Here is a 13036-nt window from a genome sequence, read left to right as displayed (position 1 = left end):
ATCATGCTAAGCTACTGAAGAGCCCAAATTTGGTTGCCAATCTGCGGGTGCCCCCGACGCGTTCGCGTTCCACTATACGCGTGTCTTCGGCCAGACGTCCACCGCCCACGGTAAAATTAACCAGAAATGGCAGTATTTGATTATCTTCGGATCATACATTCTCCGATCCATCATTGTTCCTGCAAGAGTCTGTCAGTGATCTAGGTAATAGTACGTGTTGATTGGTTTAAGCAACAATTCAGTATAAATAATACGCTATGGCGGGGGACACACTGGAATCGTCTACGCCGAATGTCGAGCAACATAACAGCTCCCAAGAAACCTCCCACCAAAACAAGCCGAAGCATGAATTTCCTAAATCACAGGTCGGAAAGCTATGGGATGCTTTTGGGAACCCCGAAGAGTCTGCGAACGTGCTAGCAACAGGAGCTGGGCCCTCTGGAAGGGGCTCGAAAGATGCTACAGTCACGGAAGCTATGAAGTCAATGTCACTTAAAGATGTCACATCATTCTACAAAGCACCTTGCGCACGAGACTCCCTACTTCTAGGTATTGGAGCAGGGTTCGGAATTGGTGGCATCAGAGGTGTATTAGGAGGTAAATAATCTCCTTCACTCGGCTTTCCTTAGGTCATAACGTTTGGTAATACTAAAGCAATGATTGTTTAGGATTGCGCTCATTATGGACCGCTTCCAATTGGGCTGTTGGTGCATTCGCCCTTACCTCTCTCGCAGCGCACGAGTTCTGCCAGCGGCGTCGAGTACAAGAGTTGGACGGTATGAAACAAGCTGTGGAGTTGATGAAAGAGCTGAAGATCAAGAAACAGCGAGAAAAGGAAGAGAAAGCTGCGGAGGTCGCGCGCTTGGCAGAGGAAGAGAAGAAAAAGAAGAGCTGGACGAACCTTTCAAACTATAAGTTCTGGTAGCCCTTTCGCGCATTGCCCGGAGTCATGGAGTTTCCTGGGATCGCTTTGTAAAATTTCGAGTGGGATGTACAGTACATATTTCTATCTCATAAGGCTCCAGCCTGTCAAGGATAAATAGTTTCGTGATCGCATATCAATATCCAAATCAACGCCAGCTCATTCATATCCCATACTCCATTGCATCCAAAGTTGCTTCAATCCAAAAATATGAGAGACCAAAGACAAAGACAGAATAGAAGAGAAAAGAAAAGAAAAGAGAAAAGGACAGAGAAATAGGCAGGCGAACCCACGTTAGACGTCAAATTTGACTCTCTTGTGGATGGCGCCCGATTGAATAGTCCGTAGCTTTTCGAAACCGACAGCATCTCGTTTCTCCCTTCTTCTTTCTCGCGCTTCCCTTGCCTCACGACTCTTCCATTCTGCAAGCTGCTTCTGCCTCTTTTGTGATCTGTTCCAAGCCATTGCCGCTGTCGGTTTAAAACCTATTCCATTGATACCATATCCATCGTCATTTGGATCATTTGGATCATGGCCGGTGATCTCGGAGTCGTGCCATGTAAGCGAGTCGTCGGCTGCACTGCTAGTGGGAGGTGGTGACTTCCTACGTGGTCGTTGGGTTTTACGAGGGTTTCGTCTCTTGCGAGGGCTTTGTGTTGCCTGTTTCTTGGGGAAAGGAATTGGCGTAGCATTGCTCCGATCATCGATAATTGCTTCAGCAGGCCCACTCGCGACAGTGTTGGTTTCCGTCGCTGAGTTCGTCTCGGACATATCATAAGAACTGCTATAGGAAGTAGCCCAACATCCCGATTGTGCAGAATGCGCAAGTGATGACTGGCTTGTATTGCCATTCAGAAATTGCGGTGTCGGGAAGTGGTCCCCACGTATGGCTAGCTGCCCTAGCCGACCAGCAACGGCGGCTCGGGGACTATATCTCCCTAACTCTTCTTCCTCGCGAAGCTTCACTTCTGGTAGGCTAGGAGCTGAGACGCTGGATGGAGATGATATAGAAGGGCTATAGCTATCGGATTCTTCTGAAGCGCTGCGCTTGGGCTTAGGCGAGTTCAAAACCATTGTCGGTAAACTCGTAGGCATCATCGCGGGGCTGAAACTGAAGGCGGATGTGGGGGCATCAACTTTGATAAGCCTTCATTGATAAAGTAGAGACTCTCAAATTCACAAGAGCAAGGATTTCAGCAGATCATCATCTTCTATGGGTCCTATCCCGAGCTAGTGTCACTTGCAGCCATCATAACTCATATAAATGGAGGATTGCGGAGAATGCAAGGGCTCGGGCCATCGCCATTGACTGAGAAGCAATGGGGTTGGTTCATTGTTCGAGGGGGGTTGCGGCAGTTTGTCTCAGTGGACAACGGCAGTACAATTCCGCCTTTTCTTTCCGATCCCAAACGCCATGGCGGTTCAATAACTGTAGGGCTGAATGAACGTAATGTAGTAGACTAGCAACTGCTAAGGTGAAAGTATCGCATGATGCTCAGATCCACGTAGAACACAAAAATCCGATTGACATTTTGAGGAGCTACAGACAAATTTTAGCACGACGGAGGCCTCAATCGAATAATTTACAAATACCCAGCCCAACAAGTCGTGAAGTAAAACAGAACATATATAGGAAAATGAACTCAAAATCAACCCTACAACGCCGCGACAATGACGCCCTCATGTCCCAGAAAATGGTGCTTTAGACCTTCTTCTTCTTCTTGGACGGCTCAGCATCGCTGTCGTGCTTCCGCTTCTTCTTCTCAGACTCGCCCTCACCGACATCGGACTTCCTCTTCTTCTTCTTCTCTTCCTTCTCGCCCTTCTCCTTCTTCTCCTTCTTCTCACTCTTCTCCTTCTTTTCCTTCTTCTTCTCCTTCTTATCCTTCTTCTCCTTCTTGCTCTCAGCCTCAGCATCTTCCATCTCTTCATCGCTCTGATCCGCACCGATGTCCATATCAGCTAAGACAGCATCCATGGCATTTTTCTACATGCAAAGTTAGTATATCACCCAATAGTTCATAATGATGGCAACAATGCAATATAACATACCATAGCGATTTCATTCTTAGTAGGGGCGGCTCCGGTAGCATAGAACTCCAAACGCTCCTCGACCTGCTTCTTCAGGACTTCACCAAACTTGGTCGTAGGCTCCTCAGAGAAATTATCGATTCTAGAGGCAATAGAGCACTTGTTCGCAAGGAATCGGGAGATCCGACCCTTGTTCTTGGGGCCAGCCTTGCCAATGAAAGAGGAGTGGTACAGCAGACCGTACTTAGGAGTGTTTCCCTTAGTCTTCAAGGCCCTGAAGAGAGCCTTCTCAGCACCGAGGATCTGCACAGTGGAAGCGGGGTATTTGGAAAGGTTGGTCAAGCTTCCAGCGTGCGAAATGAGACGAGCACCGACGATCTCTCCGATCAAGGCAGCAAGGTTGGGCGCAACGACGCTCATCTTGGAAGTCAGGTAGGAATGCAGAGACTTGCGGTACTGGGAAAGGCTGACGACTCTTTGCGCAAAAGAAGTGACGTTCTCCATGTCGGTCTCAGAGATCTCTTGACCCATACTGTGCTTCGCGGCATCGATAATGCTCTGGGCAACACCCTCATCGTCCTCCACAAGCGCAGCAAGATCATGCAATTTATCGTCAGTCAAAGTGGTCTTGTCCTTCACGAACAGAGCGATTTGGGCATAGCGCTGGTTGTCCGAAACAATTTTGATGAGCTCAGGGAAATGCCACGAGTACCACTCCCGAACCCTCATAGAGAATGTGTTGATGGCCTTGTCGAGCTGGTCAAGGATGGCAATAGCTTGGATGATATGGTTATCGTCACGCTGGACAGAGAACTTGACCTTGGCACGGGAGTAAGCGTGACCAAGACCAAGTTGAGCAGTGTCCATATCACCCTCACGAAGCTGCTTCAGCAACTTAGTAGCGTGAAGCCTGATACCACGGAGCATGTCTTGGACAACCTCGCTGGTGTCGCCGGTTTCGCAGTCAACGAAAGAAAAGGCAGACTTGATACTTCCGGCCAAAGCCTTGTCCAGAACGCCCAGAACAACCTTCTTCTTCTTGTTAGGCTTAGGAAGGTTCAATTCGAGAAAGGAAATAAGAGTATCGGAGGCGACACCCTCCGAGACGTCGTTGATTTCGCTCAAGGCCATCTTGTTGTTCCTAGGACTGGTCAGTCTCTATCAAAGAGCCCCATCAGGTAGTTGGACATACTCGAATGGGAGAAAACTAGCCAACTCAACCATTTTTCCAAACTTAGAAAGATCGTTAACACCCTCCTGGACCTCCTTCAAGCGATTGCCAACGCTGTCGCCCTGGTGGGCGACCTTGAAAAGTCCGTAGCCCATAGGGCCCTCGAAAAGTAGGAAGTCGGCCATGGTGAAGTTGAGTTAAAGGGCCAAAATAACAAGGAAAAGAATTCCTCTTAGTGTAATCGATCGAGCCCCTTACCCAAATCCCGGGAGTCTGCGGTCGTAGACTTGCCGTGGAGCGCCGTGGAGTTGGTAAAAAAAGGCTGGAGGGCAAATTTGGAGAGTCGAGCCGTCGGAGCTCTTTTTTTTCGCGGCGGCGCTAGTGCGAATACTGAATGTGGGCTTTTTGCCAAAACTACGAGCTCACCGCATTCGACGGCAAACACCACCAGCTTTGTGCCAGTGCGGGCGATTCTTTGGGGCCGATAGCACCAGCAAGCCTGTTTTTTTTTTACGAGTTAGTTCGCTGGGGATTGCTGATTGTCATTTACCCACTCAGCAAAAATGTCTGCAACTCAGTTACTCAATCCCAAGGCCGAGTCGAGGGTATGTCACTGATAATTTCCCCCTCAGAAGTAGCCCCTCAGTGGTCACACGCAAACTAACATTGCACAGCGGAGGGCGGAAGCCTTGAAGGTCAACATTAGTGCTGGTGAAGGTCTCCAGGATGTTCTTAAATCTAACCTGGGCCCCTCCGGGACATTGAAGATGTACGTTTTCATACTTAATCGATGCAAGATGGGAAAGTGCTGACAAAATTTAGGTTGGTGGACGGTGCCGGCGGAGTATGATATATTTCCCCTTATCGCAAAATCAGCTACCTAATGAGCATGCGAATAGATCAAATTGACTAAGGATGGAAATGTGCTATTGCGAGAGATGGTAAGGCTTACTTAGGCCAATCTATGCTTCAGGCACTGGCTAATGTTTACACAGCAAATCCAAAATCCCACCGCCGTAAGATGCCTTCCTCACGTTCCCAGAGACTTCTTCGAATACTGATTTGGCGAAGGTCATGATTGCCCGGGCTGCGACAGCACAGGATGATATCACTGGTGATGGAACAACTTCTGTGGTGTTGTTGGTGGGAGAACTTCTGAAGCAGGCAGACCGTTATATTTCCGAAGGATTGCACCCTAGAGTAATCACAGATGGATATGAGATCGCGAAGAACGAGGCTCTTAAGGTCAGTACTGAGATATTGTTGGCCATATGAGCGTCGATACTCATACGGATTTGTATACAGTTCCTCGATCAATTCAAGATCGAGCGTGCAATCGACCGTGAGCTGTTGCTGTCTGTCGCTCGGACTTCGCTCAGTACGAAACTGAACAGTGCACTTGCCGAGAAGCTTACCCCCGACATTGTCGATGCCGTTCTCGCTATCCACAGAGCTCCCGAGAAGCCAGATCTGCACATGGTTGAAATCATGACCATGCAACACCGCACATCTTCCGACACTCAACTCATCCGTGGTCTTGCCCTGGATCACGGTGCAAGGCATCCTGATATGCCTAAGAGGGTTGAAAATGCTTTCATCCTCACCTTGAACGTCAGTCTGGAGTATGAGAAGTCAGAGATCAACTCCGGTTTCTACTACTCTTCTGCTGAACAAAGAGATAAATTGGTGGAGAGTGAGCGCAAATTTGTGGACTCAAAACTACAGAAGATTGTGGAGCTTAAGAAGCAGGTTTGCGGCCTGGATCCGAAGAAGAACTTCGTTGTCATCAACCAGAAGGGTATCGATCCCCTGAGCTTGGATGTCCTTAGCAAGAACGGTATCCTTGCCCTTCGGAGAGCTAAGCGGAGAAACATGGAACGTCTCCAGTTGATTTGCGGTGGTATCGCGCAGAACAGTGTAGAGGACTTAACACCCGACGTTCTCGGGTGGGCAGGTCTTGTTTACGAACACCAGCTCGGAGAAGAGAAGTACACTTTCGTCGAAGAAGTTAAGGACCCCAAGTCCGTCACCATCCTCATCAAGGGACCCAACCAGCATACCATCGCTCAGGTTAAGGATGCCGTCCGTGATGGCCTGCGGTCTGTGTATAACTCCATCGTCGATGGTTGCGTCATCCCCGGTGCTGGTGCGTTCCAAGTTGCCTGTGCCGCCCATCTGTCGTCTGAGAACTTTCGCAAGACTGTGAAGGGTAAGGCTAAGTGGGGTGTCGCCGCCTTTGCTGATGCCCTTTTGGTCATTCCCAAGACTCTTGCAGCCAACTCAGGTCACGACATCCAAGACTCTTTGGCAGCCCTGCAAGATGAGCGGACAGACGGCAACATTGTTGGTTTGGATTTGACCACTGGCGAGCCGATGGACCCCGTGCAGGAGGGCGTCTTCGACTCCTTCCGTGTCTTGCGCAACTGCATCGCATCAAGCACTGGCATCGCTTCTAACCTGCTTCTGTGCGACGAGCTGCTGAAGGCCAGGCAGATGGGTAAGCAGGGAGGACCAGGAGGTATGGAAGAGTAATGCAGTCGCAACGTATAGATCAAATCATGTAAAGGAGCTCGGAGAGGATTTATATTCGGTTTTCCGCTTTCAAAAATAGTTCATGCCAAAATGTATTTCATAAATACAGAACACCATGCTAATGAGCTTGGGCAATCTAATATGCCCTGGGTAATTATCTACACCGGTACTGTCACATTATGGACAAACTCTATAGAAAAAGCAACCGTAGAGCAGCGAACAACAGCCCTAACGATGCTTCAGTCGAGGTAAAATACCAACTCATTGTCCGTATAAGAGTGGGGAGGCTCATATGGCTCTGGCAAAGATCGAAAATCAGATGGCATCTATTTCATAATGGGTGTTCATTCATCTAGCTCGGTACATAGAGTTCATGAAGTTCTATCATCATATACTGATACATACAGGTGGCCAGATCTGGCTTCGCCGAAATTAATTTTATACATTTATTCATCACCCTCACCACTTCCTGAATCGCTGGTTTCAGGTGTTGCGCGTGGTGCCCATCGTCCGAGAAAGCCCTCATCTCTAACAGGATCTCGTAATGTAACACGATGAGCTTTCGCCCATTCAAGCACATCTGATTTTCGTATCATCACTGTTTCGCCGTCGTCAGGTTCGCCAGAATCTTGATTCGCCTTACGTTTTTTCGTCGGTGTTGTGGGTTCAACAACTCCCATGCCTTTGAGAGCTGTAATGACGTCTTCTGTTAACATCCCTGTGGCCAATCCTATATCCTGAACTGTCATGACTTCTTGGGGGTGCTTTTTCCGAGAGCTTTTGGGCGGCTTTGGCTTCTGCTGTGACGAATCCTCCGTGTCTGCTGGATCAGAGCCATGTAATAGTAAATATCGAGCAATTCGCTCCTCCCAGAATCGACTGTAGCTCCTTCGTCCCATCTCACTAAGTGGTTTTTCCGGTCCACCTATCAAGCCTCCGTCCTTTTCCCAATCACTCAGTTTATAGCTCACACCCATCAACAGCTTGCCCAGCTGTTTATGCTGATACGGAGGGAAGATCAAAATGCAAGCGAGGTTGTTCGCATCCCATGAGAGCTTCTCTTTCGAGAAGAATCCCAGGATATAATAATTCTCCGGATCGTCGGGGTCCGTGAATGTGAGGAGGTAGTAGAGGAAGGACGCGACATCGAAAAAAACCGACTTATGATCGAGGAATAGCTTCGCGAACAGGGAGAGATTCTGCGCAAATAATTTATAGTCCTCTCCGTCTACCTCCCATACCGCGTACCCGCCATGATCGTAGACCTTTGTCCCCGGGGGTGTCGTTCGATTTTCGCAAACCCGTGTATGTTTGGCATAGGCGTCTGCGTCGCACGAGTACCGGAAACACCAGCGACAGACGTATAATCGATCCGTATCCTTGCTCACAAGGTCTTCTGGGTAAATGGACTGGTACCAGGTCTGAAAAAGGAGGTCACCTAGCACGACGTGTTTCACGTTACGGTTCGCGGACGGTTTCGTGTGCGACGGGGCATTGTTGGGAGGCGCCATGGAGTGTTTGCGAAGGAAAAAGGGCGAGGGAGTGGAGAGGAAGCGGGAGAATATTTTCAAAACTCCGTCCGGTTAGCTATAAGTGTATATCTGCTTTTGATGCGTATCTCTGGCCATTGGCGTTGTTGGTATACGAGATGTTTGTCGCGGTGAAAGAGGGCAGGTATCACAGCGTGCGTTGCGATAGCTTTAAGAATTGGGAAAAACCACCGATTCCGAGGGTTCGAGCGTGTGTTATGACATACTCAATTGAGGAAGAATAACAATAACAAACACAATCATAAGAATACCAAGAACAATACCGTTCCTGCCAACATCGAGCGGCAGATGCAGCAGCAGCACACATGAAAGTTCATGTAATAAAACATCGAATCAAAGGGTCGAAAAAGGTTTAAGCCTGCGGGAGTACGTAAGATGAGGGTCACTTGATAGCCGCCATATTCCAATCACTGCCCGTCATGCGGGGCCAAAGCTTTACCTCTAAATTCACTGGAGTATCGCATTAGCTCTACTATTAAATCCTTTTGTCTACCGCAATAAGCAATTCCCTCCTCCATCTCCGACCAAACTAACTCGGTTGCCTGAATCCCTTTCGAACTTGATTCGTTACACAGCCTTTTGCCATCCGGATGACAATGGGTAACGCTTCCCTTTGGTAGGTAGGAATAGTAATACCTACCTACCGTCTCTTAACCTGCTTTTGCCATCGCTCTTTGCATAGGCAGCAGCATAGCCTCTCGTCACGTTCGCCTTAGCAAGCTCCTATATTCCCCTTGGATTTTGGTACCAAGCTTCGTGTTACCCTCGATCTCTGGTTAATCCATCTCTAATTTCTCGTCTCCTACTCATTTTCACTCTTTATCTTGAAATCCATCTGTCGATTTAACACGATCTCGCCTCTCGTTTCCCTATCTATAACGTTGTCGTCGCTTTCCGAATATACCCTTTTCGTTACCCCGAGCGGCTATTCTACTGAAAGCCAAAATGTTGAAACCGTTCCAGATACGAGATCTTCATCGATCTTCATCCCAAGACAATCTCGCTGCATCTCAAAGTCCTGATCATGCCGTGGTAGAAGACCGCAGTATCCTTCAGAATCGCCAGCAGGGCATTGTCCGGTTGTCTGCTACAGACTATGATGAGATAACGGCGAATCATCCTAGAGCCCGGCTTACATACGTCGACGAGGATGACGATGAGCTCATCACGGTATGTCTGCTCATACAAACTATATCTGTCTACCATACTAATAATGGATCATAGGTGGGGTCATCTCTCGAGCTTTCCCAACGTCTAGAAGAACCCGTTGATACTTCTGCCATTCCACAGCCGTCGCTAGAATCTATCTCCCCTGAGCCGATGCATATATTTGACATCAGACGGTCTAACTCAGTGAAGAATCTATGGAAGAAGTTTGAATATAAGCCCCACTTAGAGGACCATCAGGATAGGAATGAGATCGGCACGGTGCCTACAACTGCAGATGATTCTCAGTCTAATGCACAAGAGGAGCCTAGCACCAGCCGTGAGAATCCTGGCCCCGCTACGACCGACGTTCCAGAACCACTCTTGGCCGCATTTGAGGCTGAGATGGCCAGGATTTTGAATGTCACTAACACCGTACGTGACGGTAACTCTGAACCAGAGCGTCCGACTGAGACGCCAGCAGGAGCTGAATCCAATGACCGACATCAGCATCCGAGCGATGCTTTTGTACATGCTCTGCATAATCTGGTGGAGGGTGCCGAAATGATTAGTGCTGGCGTGAGATCCAGGCTGCCTGAATTAGAGCGGCAGTTACAGAATGTTCAGCGCACTCTTCCAGAACATGTTGGGTCTTCGGTGCAGGTAGCCCTTGCAGCTCTGGATAGCCAGGCGAGGAACTTGATCCAAGCACTCAATAACGCATCAACCGTGGGAGGACAAAGGGCAGGGAATCTTTTCCAAACTGAACTGCCTACCCCAGCCGCAACTATGGAGGGTCTTCGTAATATGGCGTCTGAACTTGGCCACATGGGAAACACATTGTTTGAGGCCTTTGAATCCGAGTTTAGATGCAATGCTTCGAGAAGCCAAGACCAAGGAGCCCCTGGAAATTCACCACAAACCGAGCTTACTGCTAGTGCCCGACCTGATATCCCGGCAGCATCACCCGAAACTCAGCAATCCAATCTAGCCGCAAAGTGCGAGAACGAGAAAGAACCTTTGGGCATCGATACACAAGCTGCTCCATCGACAGAGGTTGGATCACCGGAGAGGTCAGTACCCACGGATCGCAACGCTGATTCTTCGATGGCGTCACACCAACAGCAGGGGTCATCGTCGCCGACATTTCCACCAAGCCCAGATATTCACGCGCAGTTTCCTACCTTATGGAACAGATCACATCCCCTCCCTGACAGACCCCATCCCTCATCCCACAATTTTCGACCTCCGTTCGCCACACCAAACACGTTTTATCCTCCTCCCTCATTCCCAGTGCCGCCTCCTTTTCCTTCCGTGTTCTGGCCACCTCATGGACCCCCTCCTCATGGACATCCTCATGGACCTCCTCATCATCAGCATCCTCCACCTCCACCTCCTCCCCCACCTCACGGCTTCCATCCTCATTCCCCTCATCCACGCGCTCCTCACCCACATACCCACCCTCATGCGCCACACCACGGGCCTTTTTATACCCCGACAAATGCCCTGCCTGTACCTCCGCGACCACCTCGCCACCGGCATAGAGAATGGCCTGCGTCCCACCATAGACAGAATGACAATGGAGCACCGGCACCTGAGGCAATTCACCGTCCCGAACACGGCTTACCCTCTTCTTTCACAGCTAGTTCTGCCGGAACATCGCTTTTCATTGGGAATGTGGGATTTAGTGTTCACGAAGCAATGATTCGTGATGTTTTCGCTTCCAAGGGATTTTTAGTCGAGGTACATTTGCCGCTAGATGCAGAGACGGGAAGACATGCTGGCTTTGGCTACCTGCGCTTTCCTTCCATCCACGCAGCAAAAGCGGCGTTGGACGCTTTGCAAGGTGCTCACATAGATGGACACTCAATTAATTTGGAGATCAGTGATCACTCTCCGATCACCGCGCTAGACACATCACAGGTCCGCGAAGAAAACTCTAATCAGCCGCCAGCGCCATCTGAACTTCAGTCTTCCTCTGTTGCGCCAACTAGAGCGAGGCAGGCGTCCGAACCACAAACTAGTGGAGAACGGGGCTCATCCAGCGAGCAGAGATCGGCGCCCTTAACCGTGGCCGACCTCTGCTCGAGCGATACCCGCCACTTGTCTAGGCTGTCTTCTAGCGATACCAGTTTAGTTAGCTCCTCACTTTTAGACTCGGAACGACTCAATACTCTATATCCCTCGCTCTTGCCTGAAGGGTCTTCTCAACAGCCTGTGGTGGGCAACAACACATCTACGCAACTTCCAGATCTCAGCCGCGAGCCAGAAGAACGCCGTTTCCCACCAGTGTCACAATTAGATGCGCACTTTCTGGCCGAACGACGCGGCGGGGCAGAATCGTCTAGTGATACTTCCACTTCCAGAACTAGATCGACTTTCCAGAGGGATATCGCAAGCGACAGCCATGACAGTTTGTATGGGCCGACACCACGGAGCCCTCCCGGTGCATTTCCTCAAGACGCCCAGGATAGTTTTCAACCACGCCCCTCATCTCTAGAAACCGATGCTACACAGCAGCAAGGCGGCAACGATCGTGTGCCTACCTCATTTTATTGTCGTCACCCAGGGACTGTGAGATCTTTTCATCCGTCGCGAAGACACTCGGGTCCATGGAATACCCTACGGGCTGAGGAGACTCATGATAATGCCAGGCCGCTGAGGCGACGGGCTACTGAACGTCATTCCCTCCGGGATGGCCGGGAGATGAGCTCGACGAATACCTTCAACCGGCGATCATACCGCAGTGATGCCATGCCCCGCCCAAACACGTCTACAACTGAGAGTAGTACTAGAAGACAACGCAGCATTGATGACTGTGTGTCTGCACTGGCTAGCTTGGGTTATGGAGGCGCCGAGGAAGGCGGACTTCAGAGGATTGCTGTGTATGCTGCAGCAGTGGATGGCAGGGTATCGGACGCGATTGAGATGATCGAGGAAGAGCGGAAAGCTTACGAGCAACAAGGATCAATGAGGTGATGACTGCATTCCTTTGCTGGATTATTTTTGAACAATGTCACTATCTAGGATTGGGTCTGCCACTAGCTAATTCCCCATATTCCTGTTTCCTATACATTACTTCGTCGGGGGTTTGGTGTTCAGGGATGATCGCGTTTGTTCTCTGCCATTTTAGTGCCACTTAGGTGTAAACGGGCTTTTTGGTCTTTTTTTCTCTTTTGACAATTTGATATAAAAATCTTATGCTTTTTTTTAATTATTCCCCGGAATGATCCTTGTAAATTCAACGATTGTATGCTTCCAGAATAAGCAGGAGGCAGGGTCGAGTGTAACAAAATGTATATTATAACGATATAAAATCATACAACAGCATATACATGTTGGAGCTTATCTATCTACGACCTATCGCATAAAACATTATGCGCAGAAAGTCTTACCGAGGACAAAATTCGATTTTAATATCTCAACCCTTCTATCTTTTTAATATGTGGGCATGAGCGTACATGATACCCGCCAAGTACCTAACTCATCACATCACATATTTGCCGTGAGGATACCCTTGTTATATGTGAGGTTGTAAGCGTAACTCTCACAAACGTACCCTATCGTTGGTACCGGGATAAAACAGCAGCTTCGCTATGGGGAGGATCCATAGACGCGATTGATATCAGGGAAATTCTATTCCAACGTAGCAATCGTCATTTTTCTGGCCAGAACAGAGTAACA

At 49.2% G+C, this 13036-nt stretch overlaps 6 protein-coding genes across 6 annotated transcripts; 3 read left to right on the top strand and 3 right to left on the bottom strand.

The window, feature by feature from the left end:
- Window positions 1-257: 257 nt before the first annotated feature.
- F9C07_1309 (uncharacterized protein) lies at window positions 258-925 on the top strand (the record flags this gene model as incomplete). Its single annotated transcript, XM_041288268.2, has 2 exons — window positions 258-597; window positions 669-925. 2 exons carry the CDS (start codon window positions 258-260, stop codon window positions 923-925), a joined length of 597 nt encoding a protein of 198 aa, XP_041140676.2.
- Window positions 926-1036: 111 nt separating this feature from the next.
- On the bottom strand, window positions 1037-2207 carry F9C07_1308 (uncharacterized protein). The gene has a single exon (XM_041284048.2). It carries the CDS (start codon window positions 2018-2020, stop codon window positions 1217-1219), a length of 804 nt encoding a protein of 267 aa, XP_041140677.2. The 5' UTR covers window positions 2021-2207; the 3' UTR covers window positions 1037-1216.
- A 417-nt stretch (window positions 2208-2624) lies between these two features.
- F9C07_1307 (uncharacterized protein) lies at window positions 2625-4309 on the bottom strand (the record flags this gene model as incomplete). Its single annotated transcript, XM_041288283.1, has 3 exons — window positions 2625-2909; window positions 2975-4094; window positions 4146-4309. The coding sequence occupies 3 exons, from the start codon at window positions 4307-4309 to the stop codon at window positions 2625-2627; spliced, it is 1569 nt and encodes a 522-aa protein (XP_041140678.1).
- Window positions 4310-4621: 312 nt separating this feature from the next.
- Window positions 4622-6770, top strand: F9C07_1306 (chaperonin complex component, TCP-1 zeta subunit). The gene is made up of 7 exons (XM_041288269.2): window positions 4622-4729; window positions 4799-4893; window positions 4947-4968; window positions 5024-5065; window positions 5120-5140; window positions 5196-5369; window positions 5430-6770. The coding sequence occupies exons 1-7, from the start codon at window positions 4688-4690 to the stop codon at window positions 6654-6656; spliced, it is 1623 nt and encodes a 540-aa protein (XP_041140679.1). The 5' UTR covers window positions 4622-4687; the 3' UTR covers window positions 6657-6770.
- Window positions 6771-7102: 332 nt separating this feature from the next.
- Window positions 7103-8167, bottom strand: F9C07_1305 (putative histone acetyltransferase; the record flags this gene model as incomplete). Its single annotated transcript, XM_041284049.1, has 1 exon — window positions 7103-8167. One exon carries the CDS (start codon window positions 8165-8167, stop codon window positions 7103-7105), a length of 1065 nt encoding a protein of 354 aa, XP_041140680.1.
- Window positions 8168-8633: 466 nt separating this feature from the next.
- On the top strand, window positions 8634-12569 carry F9C07_2279568 (uncharacterized protein). Its single transcript, XM_041288270.2, has 2 exons — window positions 8634-9376; window positions 9431-12569. The coding sequence occupies exons 1-2, from the start codon at window positions 9152-9154 to the stop codon at window positions 12329-12331; spliced, it is 3126 nt and encodes a 1041-aa protein (XP_041140681.1). The 5' UTR covers window positions 8634-9151; the 3' UTR covers window positions 12332-12569.
- Window positions 12570-13036: the final 467 nt, after the last annotated feature.

Source organism: Aspergillus flavus, chromosome 1 (assembly GCF_009017415.1).
Source record: "Aspergillus flavus chromosome 1, complete sequence".
Taxonomy (NCBI): Eukaryota; Fungi; Ascomycota; class Eurotiomycetes; order Eurotiales; family Aspergillaceae; genus Aspergillus; species Aspergillus flavus.
This window is presented reverse-complemented; position numbering and strand designations above follow the sequence as displayed.

What these genes read in the sequence shown, in the direction of transcription:
- F9C07_1308 (XM_041284048.2), bottom strand. Translation starts at nt 2,020, where the DNA reads ATGATGCCTACGAGTTTACCGACAATGGTTTTGAACTCGCCTAAGCCC.
- F9C07_1306 (XM_041288269.2), top strand. Translation starts at nt 4,688, where the DNA reads ATGTCTGCAACTCAGTTACTCAATCCCAAGGCCGAGTCGAGG. An exon ending in CCCTCCGGGACATTGAAGAT is followed by an intron (nt 4,894 to 4,946) that starts GTACGTTTTCAT and finishes GACAAAATTTAG; the next exon opens with GTTGGTGGACGGTGCCGGCG. An exon ending in ATGTGCTATTGCGAGAGATG is followed by an intron (nt 5,066 to 5,119) that starts GTAAGGCTTACT and finishes ATGTTTACACAG; the next exon opens with CAAATCCAAAATCCCACCGC.
- F9C07_2279568 (XM_041288270.2), top strand. Translation starts at nt 9,152, where the DNA reads ATGTTGAAACCGTTCCAGATACGAGATCTTCATCGATCTTCATCCCAA. An exon ending in ATGACGATGAGCTCATCACG is followed by an intron (nt 9,377 to 9,430) that starts GTATGTCTGCTC and finishes AATGGATCATAG; the next exon opens with GTGGGGTCATCTCTCGAGCT.